At 45.0% G+C, this 23,671-nt stretch overlaps 8 protein-coding genes across 8 annotated transcripts; 6 read left to right on the plus strand and 2 right to left on the minus strand.

Moving 5' to 3' along the window:
- Positions 1 to 1,320, plus strand: N7481_004925 (uncharacterized protein; the record flags this gene model as incomplete). Its single annotated transcript, XM_057264144.1, has 1 exon — positions 522 to 1,320. A coding segment is annotated over one exon (799 nt), but the record flags the coding sequence as incomplete, so codon positions are not given.
- A 1,101-nt stretch (positions 1,321 to 2,421) lies between these two features.
- Positions 2,422 to 3,846, plus strand: N7481_004926 (uncharacterized protein; the record flags this gene model as incomplete). Its single annotated transcript, XM_057264145.1, has 3 exons — positions 2,422 to 2,978; positions 3,035 to 3,248; positions 3,316 to 3,846. The coding sequence occupies 3 exons, from the start codon at positions 2,422 to 2,424 to the stop codon at positions 3,844 to 3,846; spliced, it is 1,302 nt and encodes a 433-aa protein (XP_057121865.1).
- Positions 3,847 to 4,992: 1,146 nt separating this feature from the next.
- On the minus strand, positions 4,993 to 6,881 carry N7481_004927 (uncharacterized protein; the record flags this gene model as incomplete). The annotated part of the gene is given in 9 exon segments (XM_057264146.1): positions 4,993 to 5,076; positions 5,133 to 5,247; positions 5,313 to 5,347; positions 5,365 to 5,595; positions 5,645 to 5,859; positions 5,928 to 6,071; positions 6,130 to 6,461; positions 6,510 to 6,648; positions 6,704 to 6,881. 9 exon segments carry the CDS (start codon positions 6,879 to 6,881, stop codon positions 4,993 to 4,995), a joined length of 1,473 nt encoding a protein of 490 aa, XP_057121866.1.
- Positions 6,882 to 7,571: 690 nt separating this feature from the next.
- N7481_004928 (flavin reductase family protein) lies at positions 7,572 to 8,489 on the plus strand (the record flags this gene model as incomplete). The annotated part of the gene is made up of 1 exon (XM_057264147.1): positions 7,572 to 8,489. One exon carries the CDS (start codon positions 7,572 to 7,574, stop codon positions 8,487 to 8,489), a length of 918 nt encoding a protein of 305 aa, XP_057121867.1.
- Positions 8,490 to 10,252: 1,763 nt separating this feature from the next.
- N7481_004929 (uncharacterized protein) lies at positions 10,253 to 10,879 on the plus strand (the record flags this gene model as incomplete). Its single annotated transcript, XM_057264148.1, has 2 exons — positions 10,253 to 10,258; positions 10,322 to 10,879. The coding sequence occupies 2 exons, from the start codon at positions 10,253 to 10,255 to the stop codon at positions 10,877 to 10,879; spliced, it is 564 nt and encodes a 187-aa protein (XP_057121868.1).
- Positions 10,880 to 13,182: 2,303 nt separating this feature from the next.
- Positions 13,183 to 13,521, minus strand: N7481_004930 (uncharacterized protein; the record flags this gene model as incomplete). Its single annotated transcript, XM_057264149.1, has 1 exon — positions 13,183 to 13,521. One exon carries the CDS (start codon positions 13,519 to 13,521, stop codon positions 13,183 to 13,185), a length of 339 nt encoding a protein of 112 aa, XP_057121869.1.
- A 1,248-nt stretch (positions 13,522 to 14,769) lies between these two features.
- Positions 14,770 to 15,933, plus strand: N7481_004931 (uncharacterized protein; the record flags this gene model as incomplete). Its single annotated transcript, XM_057264150.1, has 3 exons — positions 14,770 to 15,045; positions 15,176 to 15,647; positions 15,710 to 15,933. 3 exons carry the CDS (start codon positions 14,770 to 14,772, stop codon positions 15,931 to 15,933), a joined length of 972 nt encoding a protein of 323 aa, XP_057121870.1.
- Positions 15,934 to 22,626: 6,693 nt separating this feature from the next.
- Positions 22,627 to 23,118, plus strand: N7481_004932 (uncharacterized protein; the record flags this gene model as incomplete). Its single annotated transcript, XM_057264151.1, has 1 exon — positions 22,627 to 23,118. The coding sequence occupies one exon, from the start codon at positions 22,627 to 22,629 to the stop codon at positions 23,116 to 23,118; it is 492 nt and encodes a 163-aa protein (XP_057121871.1).
- Between the last annotated feature and the right edge of the window lie 553 nt (positions 23,119 to 23,671).

The raw sequence follows: 23,671 nt of genomic DNA on the forward strand, positions 1-23,671 counted from the left end.
GTATATTTTTCGATCGGGCTTTTTAGAAGTTTGATTAGAATTATCTAAACTATCCTTCTATCAGGTTTAATAGAATAATTTCTAGTAGGAAGGGTAAAACCCTAAGGGGTCTGATTTTGGTAGGTGATTTTTTGATGGGGTATGCCAAGACCAGGACCGACGGGTAGTCTATACCCTTTTTCGGCTAGCTTTCTAAGCCTAGGGTTTCTGCCTTAGCTATAAGGTATTAGAGGGTTTTTAGGTAGGGAGTAGGGTTACTGTTTATTGGCTAACCACTAAAGCTAACTAAATCTGGTTTGTACTACTAGATAGGTAAGCTTAGTTAGTAGGGATTAAGAAGGCTATAATTATATAAGCAGGGTCTAGAGAGATAGAAAATAGTATAAAAGAGGTCTGGAAACTTTTAGTCTGCTGACTAATATTAATTTATATTGGGTGATAGAGGGGAATTTAGGGGGATACAGCAGAGCAGAGGTCAAAAAATAACGTGACTTTGCCTCACCTTCGTTCGTATTAATAAGCTACAAAATTAACGTTATTTACAATTCATATCCTCGTGTGGTTGGTGAGACTGGCGGGAAGAACTGGGGCGTGGTTCATTCGTCTGCGGATATAAGGAGCGCGGCACTGAATACAATCCGTGCAGCATTTGAGTACCAGGGCCAGAAGTGCTCAGCCAACTCACGGGTCTATGTTGCTGAGTCGGTCTGGCCAGAATTCAAGGACCATTTACAGAAAGAAATTGCTGCATTGAAGACCGGTCCTGTGGAGGACTACGGCAACTTTGTTAACCCGGTCATCCACGAACGGTCCTTCGACAAGCTCAACAAAGTTATTGAAGACGCAAAGAACGATCCTGAGCTGGAGCTAATTGCCGGTGGAAAGGTATCAAAAGAAGAAGGGTTCTACATTCATCCTACAGTGTACCAGACCAGTAACCCGCGCCATGATATCATGTCTCGTGAACTGTTTGGCCCTATCCTAGGTATCTATGTCTTCCCTGGTAATAAGTGGGAGGAAACACTCAAGACAGTGGATACTACCTCCCGCTATGCTCTCACGGGCAGTATCTTCGCCAAAGACCCCTATGCTAGTCGCCAGGCGCAGACCATCTTGAAGCATGCCGCGGGAATGCTCTATCTTAATACAAAATGTACCGGCTCTGTCGTGGCCCAGCAGCCTTTTGGTGGTAGTCGGGACTCTGGCACGAATGACAAGACAGGCACAATGGCTCACTTGCTAAGATTCGTGAGCACTCGGACTATTAAGGAGGAATATGTCCCGTTGGAGAGGGTGCAGTATCCTTCTAATGAGGTTTGATAGGCTGTACGATGTTAGCCAGAGAGTGTGTGCAAATAGTTTTTGTTAGTCAATATACGATCGTTTCACTAGCTCAACGTGTTCTTCCGACAGTAAATCAGAAGCAACCCCACGTACTTGGAGACGTGGAGACGTGGGAGTATAGCACATCCAATATAACTACGGAGGGCCATCCCGACCCTTACAATCCATCTTCTGACACTGGTATGCCTGTCCAGGAGGATAATAAGATGATGAATACCACTACCAGTCAATGTGAACAGAGGATCTCGCCACATGACCTAGGCAAGGGCTCAAGATATGAATTAACCACCACTCACGAATTACTCAAAGGTCTCATTAAAAAAGAATTCTAGCCGTGGGACACTGAACAAGAACTCGCCCCTTCCTTCGATCGTACTTAAACGGCTTGACTATCGCTCCATCCCGTTTAAACAAGGACGCCATTGGCTTTGTCCTCCACCTTTGTTCTCTTTTCACGTCGAAGATTCTCATTAACCCAGAAATTGTCCAACTTGTCAGTTGCTACCTTCATCGTAACGTCGTTCACTTAGAGTAGCCGCGAAGTATCCAGTACACGTCCTGCTAGGGGCAAGTCTGTGCTGTACATCGAGATGGCTAAAAGCCGATAAGGTCAGACATAATCTAACCGCACACCAGTTGCGTCGGTCAGAGGAGACGAGAGGCGGTTTACCTTTGCCACTCTAATGGAGCACAATTGATCTTGAATGGCACCCGGAATGCCTGCAGAAGGCTCCGCTAAGCCTTCTTTTTGCGGAACGTGGTTGGTTAACCGTCGGTCGATTGAAAGCCAAGAGTGATGTGTGTCGGATGCCCATCCCGACTTGCACGACTGAGTGTCGGAACCACACCGGCATGATCCGGCGAGCGAGTTGATAATTGGCAACCCTGATGGATCTGTGTTAATTTGGAGATCTTCTAGCTGGATATATAATAATATCAGACATGCTCTCCGGCTCGCCAAATTCGCAAAGCAGGTTGAGGGATCTTTTGTGGTGACTCCTGTGTCTTGATATGTCAATTAGATCATATATGGTCATGATGAAATCTCGGTCTCTTTCCAACCCCCGCATTGGGTCGATGCCCAGCACTTTCCCACGGCACGGCATAACCTTCTGGCGGCACCGCTCGACTAAGTCGGCCTTGCATGATCCGGCAAGCAAGTCCGCTTCGTCGTCTCTCCTTCCTCCCTCAGAGGTACCCTCCATGGCAAGACTGCCGACTAAGATTATTCTGCGGTCGCTGGTCCTGACATCTCTCATGTCATCCAAACTACTCCTCAAGCCGTCCCTTGCTGCACTGGATATCATCACGAACTCAAAGTCAGCCATCCTCAACCCGGACCGCAATAGGATCCTTAATAAAATCATTCGCTGGACTGTATACGATCACTTCTGCGCCGGAACAAACCGCCAGGAAGTCTCCAAGACAGTTGCAGATATCAAGAAAATCGGATATCAAGGAGTTATTTTGGGTTATTCAAAGGAGATCACCGTTGACCCGACTGATGCTGTGGTCCATGATGGATCTGGCACGAAAGTATATAGCGATCGATGCTATGAAATTGTGGAAGAGTGGAAGAAGGGGACATTAAAAACTTTACGTATGGTTGGGGCGGGTGATTATCTGGCAGTCAAGTAAGTGTGCGGGTGGATTTGACCATTTAAAGGCCAACACTAATAGATATTCCAAGACTCACAGGTGCCGGTCCTATTTGTATCGACGCTATGGCAGAGAGAAAGCCTATGCCTCAGGTCGTGGCAAAGGCAATGGATGATATTTGCCTTGCTACCCGAGAGCAAGGATCACGTTTGTGGCTGGACGCTGAACAGCAGGTCCTCCAGCATGGACTCGATGACTGGGCTATTCAGATCATGAAGAAGCATAATAATTCTGGCCCGCCACTAGTATACAACACTATCCAAGGCTACCTCAAAGGATCAAAGGCAAACCTTGATCGTCATCTTACTCTAGCATCCGAGGGGGGGCTTTGGAGTGGGAATCAAGCTCGTCCGAGGAGCATACATTGAACATGAAATTCGTTCTCTCATCCACGACACCAAGGAAGAAACAGATCAGTCGTATGATCTTATCGCAGACACAATGATATGTCAACGAATGCCCGAGGGCTCTAAGCTCGATTTCCCGAATGCTGCTCTCTTCCTCGCCACACATAACGCTGCTAGTGCTGTCAAGGCAATTGCTGTACACCAAAAGCGACTCCTTGCAAACAAACCCACCATCCCACTAGAGTGTGGACAGGTCCAGGGGATGGCAGATGAGCTGAGTTGCGAGTTGGTGCAAAACTATGAGCGAGCTATGGAGCAGTCTAGAGAAGCAGATATGCCAGTTCCGAAGGCATTTAAGTGCATGGTCTGGGGCTCTGTTGCAGAGTGCATGCAATACCTTCATCGTCGGTCTATCGAGAATAAGGGTGTAGTTGAGAGAACCCAGCATATGGTAACTGCTTTGAAAAAAGAGCTTCGGCGCCGAATTTTTGGTTGAATCGTACCATATTAAAAAAATAAAAGCAGCGTGAACCAGAAGTTCGACGTACTTCTGCATCTTTGAATTGAATGGGCGCAATAAAGTGTCCAATATTAAAAGGATCTTAGTGTGGACGAACTTGAGCGGAACTAACTTCTAATGATTGGGACATGCAAAGGGAATTCTGCATAACTTGATAGAATATGATCCATCCCCATTGAATAACTTAAAAATCTCAGTATTATGAAGCGACCGTATTGCTTGCTCCTCTTAGAGTGAGTCGGCAGAGAAGGCAGGTTTGTGGAATAGAAAACGTGAAACCCAAAAAATTGACAATTTGCTACCAAGTAATCTTTTAGTATAGTCCATTTATGGCCGGTTAGTGACCACACGGATTGCCCAGTATGTTCTAAAGCAGAGTCTCGACCTGGGATGCTTCGATTAAGACTTTGCCGTCATGCATCAAACGAATCACATCAACCAGGCCTTTCCGGGTGGTCTGTATGCTTGACTGCGGGCTTGCGTCTGTAATTTGTGCATCGAATCCTATTCGAGACGAGGGTGCCAGTGTGAGGCCGCCTCCAGGGGCTATTTATGCCTACCAACTGACACTGCAGATGAGACTTGTTCATTTAGTGCCCAAATCCATGTAAGTGTAGATACCAACTGCTCGCTTACTCCCCACGGCTTACTATGATGCGGTTTATACCGCAGGTATCTACAGTGTTGGGCGATAAGTATGATGTGTCTTGCAACTCTGGAATTTTCATGTGCTGGGCAGAGCTTCAACGCTGACTGTTTAGCTCACACTAGTCCATCATCATGTGATTTATCTCAGTGATCTTAGGGTTTAGGGTTAATTGGATGTCAAGACCATTATGTATTCTACTGGATGTGATTTGGTTCAATGTTTTCCTGGATATTCCCATGATCCAATACGATTCGATAATGCACTCCTTTACAATGTTGCTACAGTTATAATCTAAGATTTGACAACAAGAGAGCACCAATAGTCTAAAACCCTTGGAACACCAGTATATTTCCTGTTATCTTCCTCATCCTCTCAGAACCCGGCTTCCATCTCAGTATAAGTGACCATTCCACGGTAAAATGTGAGGCAAGAGTTTCTTGACTATTCCGCTATGAAAGCCCAGCAGGGTAGTTTCAGGCGTTGTTGGCACAGGCCCAGGTATTGCTGCCACTGTCTTCGTGGATTGCCCTCCCAGAAACGTATAATCCCATTCCGGTCTATATCGATCAACGTCAGTCGCCGCCAAATGTGCAGTTTGAAAATCATCGCTTACCATGGCACAGCCGATTCCAAGGATGATAGCATTGCAAACAGTTAGAACAGTCTTTGAGCCAGTGGAAAAGTATTGTCCCTGTTCATATGCAACCAGAATATAGCGGGCAAAGAGTCTAGTGGCCGAGGTTAAAAGTTACTCTGTGTCCTAATTTGTGATTAGTGCTTTATCTTGACTTACAACTGAAGACACTCCCGAAGAGCGAACTCTAGTGTCTGTGTTAATACTATACTTCACTTGTGATTTCAGCTTGTGGAGACACTACCATGAGACTCAAAATGTTATTGAAGACCGGAATTGACTCCGCTATAATCCACGCAATGACCCAGATGATCAAACAAATTCCGATCCATGAACCAACTCCGACAATGTTGCGTTGATGCATATGGGCCGATCCTCGAAAAATACGTACGTAGACGTATTTACAGGCAACATGGCCAATAACAACACCAGCAATGATGACCTATCCTTGTTTAGTAGGCGAATAGTTGGAAATTGGAATACCTGCTCACAGTGGGAATGGCTAATCCGAAGGCAACCTTTTTCATAAGTGGACCAGCGGAGGACAATGCCGGGGATGCCAAATCAGGGCCGGCAAATCGATAGATCACGAGAGCAGTTACCAAGTACATGACTGTATCAACAGCTTGCAACATGGCCAGGGATTTAGGGAATGCTTTTGGATCCTCAGTTTCAGAAATGAATCCGAAAAAGGCGACATGGGCAACTATCAATGGGTTAGATATTGGCTTATGTTGTCGCACCCTCCCCTTATTTCCAAATTGGCAGCCATACTAAATGCAAAAATTATGTTTGTCACAGCCAAGAATGCCTCATAGAAACTGACTTCGCGGCTGGCGTCATTCTGAACGTGTCCTTTTGCCTGCACACCCATGGCAATCATAGTTACCAAAGTTGTAATAAATATACTTATAAACGCTGCAGATTATTATTTATTAGGTGTGAAAGTAGTCTAGAGACGTATTGGAGACTTAACATGTAATTGACATCCAATAGACCTTCTCCATGGTGCGCGGGATTGTGCCAATGAAGGAAATTATGAGTCCAACCACGGCAAATACGATGGTGCAGGCTCCATGGTCAGTAAGTGTGTTCATCAAAATAGAAAACGTTAGTATGTGGCTTGCCATGAGAAAAATCAGGAATAATAGTTGGCCCATGCCGAGGATCTCGCGTCCGGTCCGCCCTAAAAGAATTTCTCCTGCGTCGCCCATGCTGTGGACCTGGGGATATCGCAGTTTGAATTGCCCGATCACATATCCCGTGTACCATGACAGCCCGGACAGAAAGGTTATAAGTATCGCGGCCCTGTAAACGCATCAGTCTTCTATTGTGCAAGCAACCCTGATTACCCACGGTGCCATGCCTAAGGTCGCTACTGCAGAGGGAAGAGATAGGATTCCCAAGGAAATATTCTCGGCGATCATCACTTCAGAACTCAGTACTAAGTTGAGTGGTCGTTTTCGGAATTGGTATCTCACGCATGCCACATTGCCTGGGATTTCACGGGAAAGTGAGCTTCCATTCGGATGCGAGGGGTCGGGTCAAACATAAATACCACCACTTCATAGTCCGGTACTTGATCTCTGCCGTCTCTTCGTCTCCAAAAGGATCAGCGTCCGCAGTATTTGCTGGTTCTCCCTTTTTCATATCATCGTTTTGACCAGGGCTTCCAAGTCCTGACTCAATTTCCATGCCGTATAGATTAACCTGTTGTGAGGCAGACATGGCGGATTGAAGGAAATAAATTCAGATGAGAGCTTTAGCTAAAGAAGATTCCCAAGCGTTAAATTGAACTTAGGCCCAATGTAATGGGGACTGTAGCCTGCTGATTCGGGGATGCCACGGTATATAAGGGGGGAGATAAGCAGCCAACAGCCGACGAGAAAGGCTATACAAGGCAAGCTAGGGCGAACCGTTTTCCGTACGTAACACTTTGTTTCCCCGCAATCTACCCCAGCCTGGTCTTAACTTCTGGCTTATCTTGTTTTGAACAGTTTTCGGATCGTTAGAGCCTGCCCCGGCATGCTGTCATTCCAAGGTCGGGTACTTGGCCACTCAACTGTCCTTGCGGTTAACATAGAGCTACAGGGTAAGGCCTGGTGAGGGTGGTTCTTTTGGGAACTCAGTTCCCAATATTGACCTAACTGTAAATGTACTCTTTGGCAAATTTGTGAGAGAATGGTCCTCCTCACAAGGCGAGAGCAGGTCAGCGCAGCCATCGGCATGTCAACCGATGATTAGGGCAATTTCCCACTGCTACAGCTCCGGGCTAGGAAAGCCTATGATTGGTCTTATCAGTAGGCATCTTCAAATTCCCTCTTCCCAATCCGCCCCTTTTTGCTAATATTTGTCGCCAGGACTCAAAATCTCGTTCGGAGACATTGGATTAGAGCTCAGCCATTGAAACATTCCCGAATGAACTCTTCTGCGTCTGCTGCTGCCGTCGCCACCGCTACGGAAAGCGATACTGCGACAGCGCAAAAAAACTACAAGATTGTCCAGGACTTTGGCAACTTTGCAGAGACAGAAGCGCAGCGCCCGGATTTTGACCACTTAAAACCTGTTGAGGTGACCAAATCACCGTATCCCAAATGGACGTATGGAGAAGGAGTGCCAGACAACGGGGCAAGCCTGGCTCAAGAACACCATGAAATCGATCCCTATGCGCCAGATCGACCCATGATGAACAACTATCGCCTGCTGGTCTCGGGAATTGCACCCCGGCCAGTTGGTTTTCTAAGTACTGTCAATTCTAAAGGACAGAAGAATCTCTCGCCCTTCAGCTACTTTCAAGTTATCGATCATGACCCGCCCATGTTCATTGTGGGATTCTCGTCCCGTCCGGGCCGCGTCAAGGATACCTACCGCAACTTAAAGGAAACTGGAGAATGCGTTATCAATACTGTCTCTGAGAATATGATTGAAGCTGTCAATGCCAGCTCTATTGATGCGCCATACGGTGTATCAGAGTGGGACGTCTCGGGCCTTCATGAAGCACCGTCCACAACGGTGAAGCCTTCACGTGTTAAGGAGTCGGTGTTTAACATTGAAGGCAAAGTTATCGACATTAAAGAATTCAACGATCATCAACAGCCTGGGATGAGCCTTGCTGCTACTGTCCTCATCAAGGCCACTCGGTTTTGGGTCAAGGAAGGCACAGCCAATCCAGATTACAGCCATATCGACCTGGACAAATTGAGACCACTTGGACAACTTGGCGGTGTCTCCTATGGTCGTGTTGTGTCAACCTTCGAGAGACCTCGTAGTAAATGGGATGATGAGGTTCCCAAGAGTGAACTACTGGCAAAGTTGCACACGGCTAAACCCGAATAGTCGAGTGTGCTTGGCCACGACCCGGATCGTCGTGCTTCCCCGGGGTAATCCAGAGGCGTATGTTAGCATTGACTGTTAAATTGACTTAGAATATGTTGTAATCGTTTGTTGCTCCACTGCGATTTCTTCGGGCCATCCTGCAAAGAATGCACCTCCTTGGACGCGTCTTGTCCACCTTCTCCCCGTTTATAATCTTGGCAGCCTTTATTTGGCTCAATCTGTCTATCAATATCGAGGCCACTCTACAGCTGGCACAAACATTTCGTTTCTCTGGAGAAGCATGGCGAGGGCAGGTAAGAAGAGACCCCTCTGCCTCATCGACTCGCTGTTCTAATTACAAGAAAGAATGTTAATGGTAGCAGGAGACTATGAACAAATTTCATCCACCGCGCCTGGCTAAAACACAACTTTGGTAACCCAGTAACCAATTTTGTTATTTATTGCAAAGGCCACTTATCTACTTTTTGTGCATCGGCCGTTTTACACGATCTGGAAACGCGGGAATATACTCCCGAATTGAAATAATTATCCGGAGAGTCTTCCGAGAAGTCTGTCATTTTTTATTCAGGAGCTGGGCGACATCGACTCTAGCCAAAGACGGCCCCTGGAATCACAGATGACACTGATGTCTGTCCGAAAGAACCACGCATCCCAGATTGTTCATAGTTTCCGTGGTTTGCATAACGTCCCGCAAGCGCTGGCTTGTAAGTCAAATGGGGGCCCAGAGCACTGCGGGCGAATGGCGCCTTTGTCACAATTACACGTTGTAAGATGGGATATGCTCGATGGCTATCTGCGTGGGCAGATGAGGGGAGAGAACGAGGGAACAACACCACACCCGCAGGGTGCACATATCATGTGTGTAGTAGGCAGTACCCTAGAGAGAATAGCACATTAGAGCATTCGAGCCTTTAGCATAACCGCAGCGTACATCCGAATAACGAAGATAACATTGACCCGGAAGGTGGTGTGTAAGTTAACTATCATCGAGGGCTTATATACTGCATAAAGATAAGGCCTGAGGCCTACGACGTCACCTGACATCACCAGAGCGATTCTCCCACTGCAACGTTTAGTATATAATCCGGATAAGCCAATCAAACCTGCCGGCAGGTGCCTCAAGAGGGGACTGAGCTCTAGACTAGCGTTGTGGGTATTCGCCTGATCTCGTGGTTCGAAGCATAAAAGGCAGGCTGTCCGCCCCTGGAAAGAAGTTTTTCTTTGCCTTTAAGCCCACTACGCTACGGTCGAGGCTGCGGTACTTGCTGAAAAATCCTCGTTATTACTGGGTCGGATTAAGTTCTACACGCAGACCACTGGTCATGCACAAATCCTGGATCAAGTACCAGGTACTAGGGCTGTGATGAGAACCCTGTCGTTTGGAAAACGATCCATTCGACTTCCGCTTTGTTAGCAGGTTTACGCAGCCGCAAATATCTCACTTCGTCTCGGGCGATTAATTCCAGCCTCACCTCTGCAGGCCTACCCGTCTTTCCCATGATTCACTTGTTCATGTTTGATAGCACAAACTGTTCCAGCACAGGGTATACACGCTACTACTCCATGAAAATAACCTTTCTAACCGCGGAGAACTTCCGCCGTCCGATTCCTCGGGTACCTCCGGGCCCTGGGTCCCAACAAGGACCCCGACAAGGCCATCTTGCGATTCGCCTATAATTGGGGGCCGTCATTGTTCCCTCCCATCCATGACGGGAGCCCCCACAGGCCACCACGGTCCATCAAAACGGCATCATCAGCGGCAGATGGTTGTGTGTACGTCCCATCCCCCTGGGCTTCTTCGATTCCAAGCTGGATCCCAATGACCCTGCCAGGGTGCGACTCGGAGAGATCCCCCAGGGGGCTGGATGGTTCTTGTAGGTCGACGAGATCCTAAACTTCGAGGGAGCGAGGACGAGGCCTTCTTACAATACTCTTTTGTGCGCATTCGTGCACTATCTGTTGACACAGCACGCGAGGAAGAACAACAACAACGACAAGAAGAAGACGATATCTTGAACTCCGTCGAGGTCGTCGGCGGGCTGACCGACTTCCTCCGCCAAACCGCACCAAACACGGATATTCCCACGTGGGAGACACGGCTGGAGGACCTCGAGAGCGATTTATCTACAGCTTCATTCGAACCAACCCCATACAGTGCCTCGTCGTCGACTGACGTGTCCGTAAATACGTGGGTCAGACAGATCGTGGAAGAGCGCCAACTGGGGGAGGGACCGGACGTGGAGGACGAGTTCATGGAGCAACAGCGCCTAGAGCAAGAGCTCTTGGACGCACGAGCGGGGGCGAAAGAGGTCGAGACGAAAGAACGCTGCAATGAGGTCCGCGTTATGACTGAGAGGCAGGCCCATACTTTGCTCGACCGGTTACGGTGATTTCATGACTGGCCATCCCTTTCAAGCTCCATGCTTAATGTCACCGATTTGGAACTTTCTGGTTATTTCCTTAGAAAGCGTTGCGGACGTGTAAACGTGCAAGAACTGTAACCCGCCTCGGGCGGGTGTTCGGAATAATTATTAAAAGAGGAGCATCGCCATGCCTTCACGTTCATCCCAACGAGCCTCGCAATCTTCAAAATCTCCAGCGCATGATGCAGAGATCTGCTTTCCGTAATTTTGAGTATCAGCTAAGCCCCTCTTTGAACTGAGTCTCTCGTTGACATCGAAAACACACTGTCACACAGTCTAACACCGCCCTAGAACATACATGCCCTTAGCTCTCCTACGACCCTCCCGGGGGTTTTGAAACCCGAGGGGTTCTAAAATTAAAATTTGAGGGGGCCATCCAGAATTGTGATTGGCTTTAAGAGCGAGCTGAAACTGGGGTGATCCGGAGTTGGCTCCTTAGTGCGTCAACAGGAAAGTAATTTGTGTCGTAAATGTGCGGGCAATTGACTGCCGGAAATACTCATTTTCCGGAAATTCGCTGGAATTTTTGTTGAGGTGTCAAGATCTCCCTCGTATAATTGTGCGAACCAAACCCACACTGGTAGTGCTCGTTCCGCTCCTCACCCTCAGCAAAAGAGTGCCGTAGGAGGATGTCACTACTACTTTTGCGCGATCGCTCAGGATATCCATCATTGTGTAACGTCTTTCCCCTGCATACGTAGGTGGCGTCCGAACGCTTTGTCGATCCTAAAAGAGTTTTGCTGTTCAGAACCGCGAGCTTGCGATTTCGAAGCGCGTAGCATGTCCACCGAGAAGTCTTGCTGCGCTGGCAAGCAGATTGCAATCCCACTCTTTGTCATAGATACACATTGGGTAAAAGGGGTATTGAGAGGAAGTAGCGCAAAATTTAAGTATTCCGGATTGAAATTTGTGACTCCAGTCATACTCATCTACCTGGTGCAGATGATCAGACTTTCCCCCATAATGGCGCAGGAGTGTAGTATGTTCGAGATGCTATACCATATATGTGAAAAGAGGACTGATTCTCCAGAACGACTGGAATCGCGTTCACAGGCCGTGCGATAGTATTAGCTCGACATGATTGGTTTTACGCTTCTCCTTGCTCCACTTTGTTTCGTAGTCTAATCTAGGCCACTAATCGTCATTTGGTACTGGTATGGAAATCGCAATAAGTCTGAATTTCTAAAATACTGGATGAAAACTATTTAACATCCAATTACCGCTTTGTAAGCAGTTTACCTAATAATGCCAAGCAATTGGACGTGTATTCGACTAGTAATGGTATACACGTCGCGACACACTGAGAGAAGGCAATAGCCATGTACATATTGAGATTGCTACACCTAATCCATTTAGGGCAGCCAGTATTGTGGCCGCAGATTCCAAAGACAAGCTATTCGACAAACACTGGTCTCGCCCTAGGACCTGGAATTGAACGGAAATAACCACACTATTGTCCTTGCAAGAAGGCTGAAATATTTCAGTAGCGAGACCTGGGGGGGCCGAAACTATTAGGAAATGCACGGACCTAAGGTCCAGTTGGAGGAGGAGTTTTCATTTAGCCAATCCAGTTGAATCCTACTCTACTACAGAGAACGCTGTTGAAAGTTGCACATTCTCACAACCCTTTGCGGTCGTTAAACGTTGATGTGTAGTAACCAGATCAGGTACCAGATAACTAGAAAACAACTGTCCACACAGAGACTCTTACATCACGTGCATTATCCAATAAACAAGTCAATCAGAGCGAGGCTTGGCGCAAAATTTGGCTGGTTCTCTCGTAGCGTCAAAAGTCCACTTCACTTAGCCAGCCTCGCAGCTCCTCGCGGTCGGCAGCTACTCGTTCCGCCTACAACAGCAAAAGGTGTCGCACCTCACGGGGAGATACATTGAGGAGTCCGCAAAGTAAATAACACGGAATCTTTCGTGCAACAGTTTTTTAAATATTCCCTGCTGGTTCAGCCCAGTCTACATCGCTCTGGCAAAAGTCCTGCGGCACTCTTTTGAGGGCCAGGAACGGAGCTAGTATTGATAGTCATATTTGACATTGTAAAGACGCTCAGAATAACTTAAAGTTTCATATCAGTAGCTTTTGGGGATTATCTCAAATCAGGAGAATATCTCATATTGTAGTCAATAGCTATGTGATAAGTCTTCAAACAGAAGAATTCGTATCCCCTTTCGCAGTAATTTCTTCCTGGGCGTCGATCTCTTCAATTTATTCCTGCATTTGCAAAGGGCACTAGAATTTTGAGCACTGACTTACCCATTCACTTCGAAATACTCGGAAGGTTTCGTGGAACCCAGTGCTCTTCTGTCCAGCTCTCAGCCCCAGCATCCCTCAACTCTTGCTCGGCCAGTGAATATTTTGTTTGCCCATTACGCCCCTCCTTGTGTTTGAAGTCTTGCTCTATCTCAGCATTCGTCCAGAAGTAGAATATCACACCCGTCTTCAGTTTTTCCCCATCGTCTGCTTTCGTTTTATCCCAGAGTCCTATAGGGGTGCCTGCATGTGCAACCGTCATACGTCTGCGTGCGTTGGGCATAACAGTGACTTTAGATTCGAGGGCTTTGACTCTAGGCTCCTCGTGGCTTTCCTCCAGGCCCATTGAAGCTGAGAAGTGCGCACATATAAAAGAGATACGATAGCTTGGGTTTCTCAACCATGGGCTTGGAAAGTTATAATCAAACTCGTAGACTTCTGGCGGAATTGATGAGTATCGGCATAATGCTGATAAGTAGGTCTTGTATGATAATGAGGCTCTGAATTGATTCAATTCCTCTTGTGATGTCCACACTAGCGAATTTAGTATCTTTGTTACTCGTTAAGGGAAGGGATATTACATGTGATCAGAAGAACATCATTTAAATGTTCTTCGATTCGCCCCCATTTAGAAGCATAATGCCCGGGACAATCTTTCAGGTTCTGTGCGAAATCTCCCCAGTATTCGTCCTCCAGACTTGCGGTCTCAGGCACGTAAAATTTGGTAAAGACCATCAGCCGCGGAGCTGGCATAGCTGCTTATTCAGACTGAGGAGATCAAGAAAACGATAACTTTGGGATATTAAACGTAGTATGTCAAAATGTTTCGTGCAAGTGAAAAGTCCAGCGCGCAAATAAACAAGAGAGAGCGGGAGTGAAAAAGGAAAGCGACGTCAGGCCATCGGGTGGGGCGGAGGGGCCAGGTTAGAGGGGTTGGGGGCTGAGGGGATGGGGGCCAGGGGGCTGGGGGGGTCAATGCACCCGTGGCGTTCAGCTTCGCACTCTTACAAAGTACATACTCTAGTACACAGCACTTTCATCAGCATTCTGATTTACGCAGATGAGACAAAAACAAGCGGCTGTTAGTATCAATGATTCCATAAGGTTCTGGTTGATGTTCATCTGGAACTGATCTATTCCTGAAATTTATTCCGGAGATATGTCAATTCCTCCCCAATTGAAGCCCTTCGAACACGACTTGGAATATTCAGCTACTGCTCCAGTAGCAATATTTTGCAGTGCAGATGATCGTCGGTCACCCATCTAACTCGAAACGCCTGATTCTTCATGGCTTCTCCAACTTGAATTCGTCCGCATTAAACCTGGCTCATCAATCTACCCCTGAAATAAATAACCCCAAGCAGGACTCGTAGACTCTCTATAATTAGATGAAGGTTACGAATCAATGCGGTTCACAAGAAATTGGGGGCCACCCCCTGCTAGTAATCCCAGGGCATTTTCCTAAAGATAAATCCCCAATGTCCCACTCCGTTTTTTCTGATAAAAAGGTCATTCTCTCTCACTTCTCCGAGATTAGACGAAAATCACGACATATATTTCTACTAGGGATCGGAGAAGTATGTCATCGATCACCATGAAGATTTTGGTCTTCTGGCTTTTTTACATCCCTGTTGCCTTTTCAAACGAGATTGGTAAAGTGTTTGAAGTGAAGCAAGGAACCGAGAATGGCGGTTGTGACTCTCACTTATCGGTCCTTACGCGATGGTGGACAGAATCTCAAGCCATGGTCTCCGCCGGTATTTCTGCGTTTGCTGACGCAAAGGGTGACGCTGATGACATAAAAACAAAGAACGCGAAACATGCTCTTGCGAAATATTTGGGTATTACCGATGATACGTCCGATGTACACGTGGATCAAACCAAGGGTAAGACATCAGGCCATCTCTTACTACCCTTTGGCCATCTTCAAGCCAACTGTTTCATTACTTGCCTGAAAGGTACCATCTGCCGGATTTTGGCTTACAATAAATACTATAGAGGTTCTCGAGGATGTTCAATCGTTCATGAACAAGGAATTCTCTATTCCAGGAGGCATGCCGTGGTTGTTTTGCGACAGCTCCTGGCTGGAAGAGAAATCTAGGACAGAAAAAATTGAAGAGTGTGATAAAGAGGTGGAAATTCAAAACTCCGAGGAATATGGATCGCAATTGAAAGCAGACGGAAATTTGGTGCCATACTGGTCTTCAGACCTTGATGAGTATATCATAGATGATGCCCATGGAGAAGGAGGTTTATGCGGTGATTTGGGCGAACTGGGTGTGACCCAAGGTATCACGGCGCGAAGGACCGTCACATTATGCCCGAGGGCCTTCATAAGAACCGACGTACAAGCTGATTTCGGTGTCGATGCTCAAGGCAAAAAGCTTAGCGACGTGCTCTCTAAAAGTGCGACCTTGTTCCATGAGTTATTCCACCTGGTTATTGGCAACGACGACACTATAGATGCGACTTGTACGTCCACTAGTACTCTGTGATGTAACTTGAATGCGAGACATAGCTGACCCGCTTAACAGATAATCTTGGGACTCTTTTTCAGCATGTTGGAAAGGGTTACACAGTACCTGCTAAATCTGAATGGGACGGTCAACGAGGTGCTTTGAGAAATAGTGGTCGCAAGACCAATATTGAGTTGGTTCGCACGAATCCTGAGACTTGGGTGTTCTTCTGCACCGATTACTGGTATACTCTCAACAAGAACTTATATTGGGATACCACGGGAGTATCCAAGACAGCTTAGAGATATCATTTGGTTTTGATCTCGAAATTGGAGACAAAGTTGTCCGGGTCGGGCTTGGTTTGTCTGCAGTGTAATTCTGTTATCAAATTTATCTCCAAGCGCAATGTCAATAATCATAGCTGAAGAACCTTTCACTATTAAGGTCAGATTATTCTTTTCACAATGACAAACCAGAGCTGTCTCACAGAATTTGCTCACAGTATACTTATTGGCAGCTATATATTGAGTCTATACAATTGGTAATTAGAAAGATTATAGGTGGTGGGTGGGGAGACCTGACTACAGGCTGTAAAAGAAAATCCGAGTCACTACCTAGGTAGTACCTAGTAGCTATTGCCGCAAGGTTTGTAGTAGCCACTGGTATAGACTGTATAGAGAATTATCTAATAATTGTATGTACTTTGAGAGAAGGTAAATAAGATCGGACCAGACAGTGATGATGGTAAAAATATAGTTTTGTACAGCGTCAGGTGAATGACCAGTTCTCGACAAAAAAAATACACAAAAAATACAGCAGCAGGGATTCGCATGTGGTCACCCACCATACTACTAACCTGCCGGCGTGTGGCTAAAACACAGTAAGTAGTGCGGTGGGTGCCGCCCGGGTGAGAATGGGGTGCGCGCCGCTTGAGCGTCGCGCAACTCGGGTGATTAGGGTGTTTTGGTTTATTAAGTGATGCTTCAATGAGGGGACTTGATTGTGTGTTGTGTTGCGTGTGTTGTCTAAGATACAAGTGAAGTGAGAGGTAGGTAAATGTATGCACGTGATCCAGCCTCATTATTATCTCAGCAAGCGGGATATTCCAACAGGCTGGGTTTTCGCGGGCGGGTTGGGCAGTGGGTGGGTTTTGGCGAGGCCTAGCTCTGTTACTGTATCCATGGGCCTGACGACAATGTGCCAGAAAATCTTCCCTGCTTAAAAAAGGATACCCCCGGCTCCCTACCGGACCACGGTCCCCTTTTACACAGCGCCAACTTATAGGCTCACCATCAGTATTGGGATCAGTATCTCGTTGGTGCGCTTCCCAAAATTGAAACACAGATCTAGATCGTAGCATGTCTTGAACATCCGCAGTTAAGCTTTCAACCTAACCTGCTAGCTACAGGGACGCTATTGGCCCTAGTATAATAGATTTACTGTGTTCCTCCCACCATTTCTTAAACCAATCTGTACTAAGTTACTGGCCTAGTAATTCAAATTCATTGGCATAGCACATCCTCCCAAATGCGTACCAAGCCTCTATATGTTTGATGACAAAATCTCAGTACTCTGTCACTCCCTATAAGTAAATCTGGTCGACCAACGATAAGAGTTCCTACGCCTTGCGCTTTATCACACACCGGCCGCTCTATCCCTTTGGAAAACCTTCGTTCACAATAAGTATATAGAAACAAAATAAGTTCTTTGCCTATAGTTATATAAACTAACTCACTGAGTCCTTTATGCCCGGTATACTCGCTTTCCAGACACAGTCGCTTATAGCCCACCAAGATATGCCAATGAGCGCTAAAGGAGGCAAGAGCAAAAACCTGGTTATTGTACCTTCGTCTAGTTTGATACAGTCTTGCTTTTTCGCCAGCTGCCCCTGGCCTTTTTGCTAAGTCATCTAGTATATCAAGATACACTGCTCCTGCTAAACGAGCTTGGCAACAAGCTTCTCGAGGGTCACCGGTCCATCCCTAGCTTTATAAACAGCAAAGTAAAAGACAAGATCTACATCTCCCCAATAAGGGTCCGAAATAAGACCACAGTACCGATAGAGAAGAAAAATTTCCAAACAATCACGATCCAGACTCCATACATCTAAAGAGTCTGGATAATTAGGGTAGTCTGCCGGTCTGAAGGTCGCCAGTCCAAAAGTAGTATCTGGTATTCTTCGAATAAATTTGGATTGACCAGCGAGTAGGCATAAAAGTGCTACAGTAGCGTATGGCTGCGGAAGGATTACTTGCGTCGGTACGTTCTGTTCCATAAAAATTACATCCTTTATTCAATGGCATATATAACGTAACGAATCCGGGAAAAGATCGATATTTGAGGGTATCAATATATGCTTAGTGTTGTAGCTCAGAAGTATAAATTATTTTCTTCTAGAGGGAAATATAAGGCTATACCTACAGCGAGAAGATAAGCTAATCAACTTAGTTCTTTCTATATATACTTCGGGATTAATTCCGATAGTTTGCTTTGGTTTCTCATCTACACCAGCCTTATATCATAATAATTAGCAAAAATATTTTCGGTAGAGTCTCGACATCGAGGTCAAAGATCAGCCGGGGTAGTCAATAACCATCCCTTTTCAGACCCTGATAAGGTATTTACCTACTAGTACCCAGACTTTCTCTAATTAGGCTGGGGGATTCTATATCCTTAGAACCAATTTTAAAGAACGTAATAATAACTAGGGAATCCTACGTTTAAATAGCATTTCAACTTTCAGCATCCAAAAATCCTTCAATCTTCGAAGAAGAATCTGCTTCCGGATTCTGACAAAGTAGCTTCTGTTCAACACCACTATTCTCCTTCCTCTAATTTAATGAAACTTATTGGAGATATCATATCTCTTTCTGTAGATATCTAGCTTAATAGTTTGTAAAACGCAATCGAAAGACAAAAAATAGCTACTTAGAAGGCCCCAGGTAAGTAAAATGACTGTGAAGTCCTATGTAATAATTAACTTACTAGATTACTGACTCCGGGTTGTAATCTACTAGGAAAATATAAGAGAGGAGAACCGAGCTTATATATGGTAATTTATATTTAAAAAACAATATCTATCAGGCACTATACCTATACAAATATCTACGATTCCTGATACTAAGTAGATCCTGCAACTGTAAAATCACAGGCACAGTATTAGGTTGGTAGACCGAAGCTGCTCTAATGTATATCTTTACTAAGTATCCTATCGTATCCTATTCCTCCAAATTATTACTCCCCATAAAGAGGTAGCTCGTTGGTTCTACAGATACAGTATATATAATCCTAAAGCTAGGACCTAGACTGGGATTCTCGTGACTGAGGATGATGTAGAGCCGGTGTGGTATAGACTAAATAACAGAACAAATTAGCATAACTAACCGACAAAGAAATACCTGTGTACTGGAATGTGACTTTTCTAAGGCAAAACTGTTCTCCGAAGCGGTTAACTCTTCTGATGATATTCTCTGAAGCCACTGGTCGATATTTTGAGCCTTAGTATTCGTAAGTGCTGGGAATCTCTTTCTGGCACCCCCAAGCCGTCGAATACGTCTTTGGCGTTTGAGAACTGAGCGCTGCCCAGATACCTTGGCACGATTGAGACGGCATTTTCGGAGAATATGATATTTCTTCCCCTATAGTGATTCGACTGTTCGGCTGGCCCTATATTGCTTATTATAAGCGACAGTACAGGCGTCCCAAGACAGAGCTCGGTATGTATCTAGCTAAGGGAAAATATTACCCTCCTCCTATTCTGACCAGCCTAGCGAGCTGTGTTGAGATATCTTAGGGAACAAGGAGGGGTAATATATAAACTACTGGTTTATAAGACTTCTGCAGGAAATTAAAACATACAGAAAGTAGGTATAGTGAGCTTTAAACTTTTGGCACCTAAGATAATTGTCACAAAGCGACAGATTCTAGAGGCAACCCTACCCAAAATACTCAACTGATTCCAAGGAATCACTAGTTATCCCTAGAACTTACTGGTGAAGTAATAAACCAATGTAATAATTAAGAAATATAGTTAGACTGAGCTGACCTGTAGTACTATCTGTCACAGGATTCGAAGTATACGATACCCCGGACTCTCGAGGCCGATTCATGGATGAATCCCCTTTGAGTCACCTGCATATTGATATCCACCCGAGCCCTAATGTATTTAAGATCCCACAAGTATTCAGGATTCTTGATCCTCTTAAGAATCAGTCTCTGTATCGACTGCCTAATCTGATCTCTACCGTCCGATATCCCTGCCTAGTCACAGATCTCTAGCCTAACAACTTAGTAACTATTACAATTCTGATTCTTCTCTCTTAACTACCTAAGGATTGAAGATAGTACCCTCTACACAACGAAACCCTATATCCTCCCGCAGTAGTATACGATCCGAAGTCGCTATACCCCCCCCCTCCTATGATTTGACCCAAGATCGAATCGGCCCCAGATCGGTATAAAAACCCTATAGAACCTGAGCCAGATCAGATATTAATCTGCAGAGCTACCGTATACAATACTAACGTATCTCCTCCCCCCCTTTTATAGGATACAGATCAGGGGAATTACAGGTAAATCTGTAACCGAGAGCATCCCTAAGCCTAGAAGCATTAATACAGACAGTCTAGAAGAGAAGAAACACAAACTAGAGCATCTTAAAGAGTTCCTGGCGATCTAGGCCCGTATTAAAGAGCTTTCTGCTTAGGTTTCTGGAAATCTAAATACTGGAATCTTTCTAGACGAGCTATCTGAGAATTATAAGGGAACTGAGACTAAAAAGTATAAGAAAGTAGAGGGTTTTGAGGTCGATAAATTTAAGAGATCCTTTAGCCTTTAGGAGTAAGGAAACTGGCTCTCTTAGCTTAGATATATCTTCTAAGGTAATCCTAAAGTCTATAAGGATAAAGAAATAAGGATTCTTATAGGAGTTAAATATCTTAACTCTGACTATAAGAATAACTAGACTGTAGAAGAGAGATACCTTAAAGATAATTATAATAACTACTTTGGTAGCTAGGAGTATTTTAAGGAATAGACTTTTATCTTAATATATAATAAAAATACCTTTACTAAAGAAGTTAGTAATAAGATAGAGTATTACCACCAGTAATCTAATAAAGAACTAAAGGTCTTTTACTACTATCTTATAGACCTAGAATATTATCTTTCTTAGGTCTCCCAGGATAAGTAAGCTTACTGCTATATATTAAAGCTATAGCTATAGTTAATACTATATATTTAATAGTATACAAAGGTTTCTCTAGAAACTTAAGTATAATAGATAGAAGAAGTATAGAGTACCTAGGAATTTACTAAAGTAAAAGTATATAAGTATAATCTATTTAATAATAATTCTAATTTAAGCTTAAAATACCTATAACTTAATAACTTATTCCTAAACCAGTCTAATAGTAAAGAATAAAATTAAAAAAGCCCTAGAAATCTATACTTAAAGGATCCTTATAGTCCTAAAACTAACCTAAATTAAAATAACTATAACTTATATCTAAATTAAAATAACTCTAACTTATACCTAAATTAAAATAACTCTAACTTATACCTAAATCTTCTTTATTTTAGTAGTAATCTTTATCTGTTTCTTTCTTAAAATAATAATAATCTAAATAATATACTTATCAGAGAGATTAACTAATCTATTAGAACCCCTTTAAATAATTATTTTAACTATAGTAAGCCAGGCTATTAGGTAAGTAAATATTATCTACTGCTAAGAGCCCTAGGGGTAAAGATCTAATAAGCTTATTTAAGACCTTAGTATTACTGTAATAATACTTAATTAAGAAACTTAGGAAAAGCGCTAGAGTTAAACTAGCTTCTATAAGTTCTAACTTCTAGCTCTAAGTAGGAATAGTTATCTACCTCTATATTCTGATTTATATCTAAAATAATATTAAAACGTATATAGATATTAATATCTGTATAGAGATAGACCTTATTAGTTATAAATTTATTTAGAAATATTACTTTAATTAAGCTAAGTATAATACTTCTCTTTTAGAAGTAGTAGGCTAATAAAGTACCCCTATCTATAGTATATAGACTATTCTAATTACTATATATAATTCTTAGAGAACTAAGTAAAGGTTTTTATACCCCTATATTACTGTTAATAAAGATCTCTGTCTATTAGGATCCTTAGTGTTACGCACTCGCTAACTGGTCGCACTATTAGTGTTTGGACAGTTGGTAGAACTCACTTTTGTTATTCAGTAGAATAACGATTTGCGCTGAGAGGGCTGGATTCGGCCTCTCAAGAGCAAACACCAATAAAGCCTTAAGTATCGACTCGCAACCGTACCGTTGCTATGCTAAGCCTTACACGGGCTCGGGTCTTGTTGAGTAACTTCGAAGGGTGTGCCAGGTAGGGCGCCAAGTAGGTCAGTCCGATGAGCTCCCCGTACTTGTGTGGGTTTGTCACTTGTGTGAAACTAGAAGAGTAATCCGAAAGGTACGTCACAGTAACTTAGATTGATTGATCGCGGAGAACTAAATACATGTGCGTGGACGAGCGTCCCTATATACCTAATCCTCCGTGGTGTGGTATGTTGGAGGGTATGTCTGGTGGTATACCAGAATCGACCCTCCCATCTACCCGTTGGTATACCCACTGGTATACCCAAGGTCACGTGGTCTTACCGGGTACTTGTACTTCTGGCGTAAAGTTGGTGACGGTAGAAAGAACGCTTGTTCTTGCGTCGCGCTAGCCGTCTCGTGGTTTAGTGCAGTATTGTTTGACACGGCGAATCAGAGGCTGATTCTGGCCGTTGGTCACGTGATCCGGTTCTGCGTTCTTTTCCTAGGAACGGTTGGCTCTCGGTGGCCCATCTGTAGGTCGCGGCCCCTCGTGTCGCAGGGTCCGTAACATCATCTCCCCCTCTCCTTGGTTCTCGTCCTCGAGAATCCCTTATAACCGCTCACCCCCCTCAGGTAAGTGTCGGTCCCTTTGATTTTTAATTTTCCCGTCATGGTTCACCATGCCTAAACCCGCTGTTCAAAAACCGAAACGTAACAAGTACGCTGACAACAATCGTCTTGCCCTTAGAATCGAACAGTCTGGTCGCCCCACGTCATCCCCTTGTGATTATTGCCTGGTTCGCGGCAAGTGTTGCATTATGAGTCCTTATGCGAACAGTAAGAAGTGTTCTACCTGCGCCCGTCGAGGCCAGGTGTGCGAACGGAGCTTCCATACCGACAAGGAGTGGGATGACCTGCAGCGGGAGGAGCAGAAGGTGTCGGCGGACCTCACGGAGGCCCAAAAGCAATTTCTTCAGTATTCCCAAAAGATGAACGAAGCGATGGCGAAGATACTTCGCTTGCAAAAGCATCAACAATTTCTTAAAGATCGTGGTGGTCGGATGTTGGATCACGACTCGGTAGTGTCGGATCGTCTCAACGAGGACGATCCTCCTTCTCTTGCTGAACTGTCCGAGTTCGACCGTTTGGCCGAGCAGCAAGAGATTCGTTAGTTGGCCGCTACGTCAGACTCGAGTCTGACGAGGTTGGTGGCGTCGATGGACCAGATGCCGGATGCTTTCTGGGCCGTCCCGGACGTCTCTTCCCTTGATGGTGTTTTTGGCCAGTCTCCTGGTGGAACCGTTGAACCAGCTGGCGGCAGTCCGTCAGGTTCTCGGTAGGCTCCCATGTGTTTTCCGAGGTATCGTACCCCTTCCATTTTACCAGGTAGTGAGGTTTTCCGCTGACGCGTTTCATGTTTAGAATTTCCTCTACTTCATATTCGTTTTCGTTTTCCTCCTCTATTTCCACATTTGTAGCGAGTTCAGCGTTTTCTGGTGCGGTTTCGAGTAACGAGATATGAAATGTTGCATGGATGCGTCGCATGCTGTCTGGTAGCTTCAAGCGATAATTGACCGGTCCTGTTTTTTCTTCAATCTCGAAAGGTCCCAGTTTTAGGTGGTCGAGCTTCGAGCTCGGTCGCTTGGTTTTGATGTTCCGACGTAGGAGGTACACTTTCTCCCCCTTTTTGAAGTCTGGTCCCTTCTGGCGGGATTTGTCGTGGTA

The sequence above is a fragment of the Penicillium waksmanii genome, assembly GCF_028829765.1.
Source record: "Penicillium waksmanii strain IBT 27052 chromosome Unknown utg000005l:1.0-5232799.0:1.0-5237142.0, whole genome shotgun sequence".
Taxonomy (NCBI): domain Eukaryota; kingdom Fungi; phylum Ascomycota; class Eurotiomycetes; order Eurotiales; family Aspergillaceae; genus Penicillium; species Penicillium waksmanii.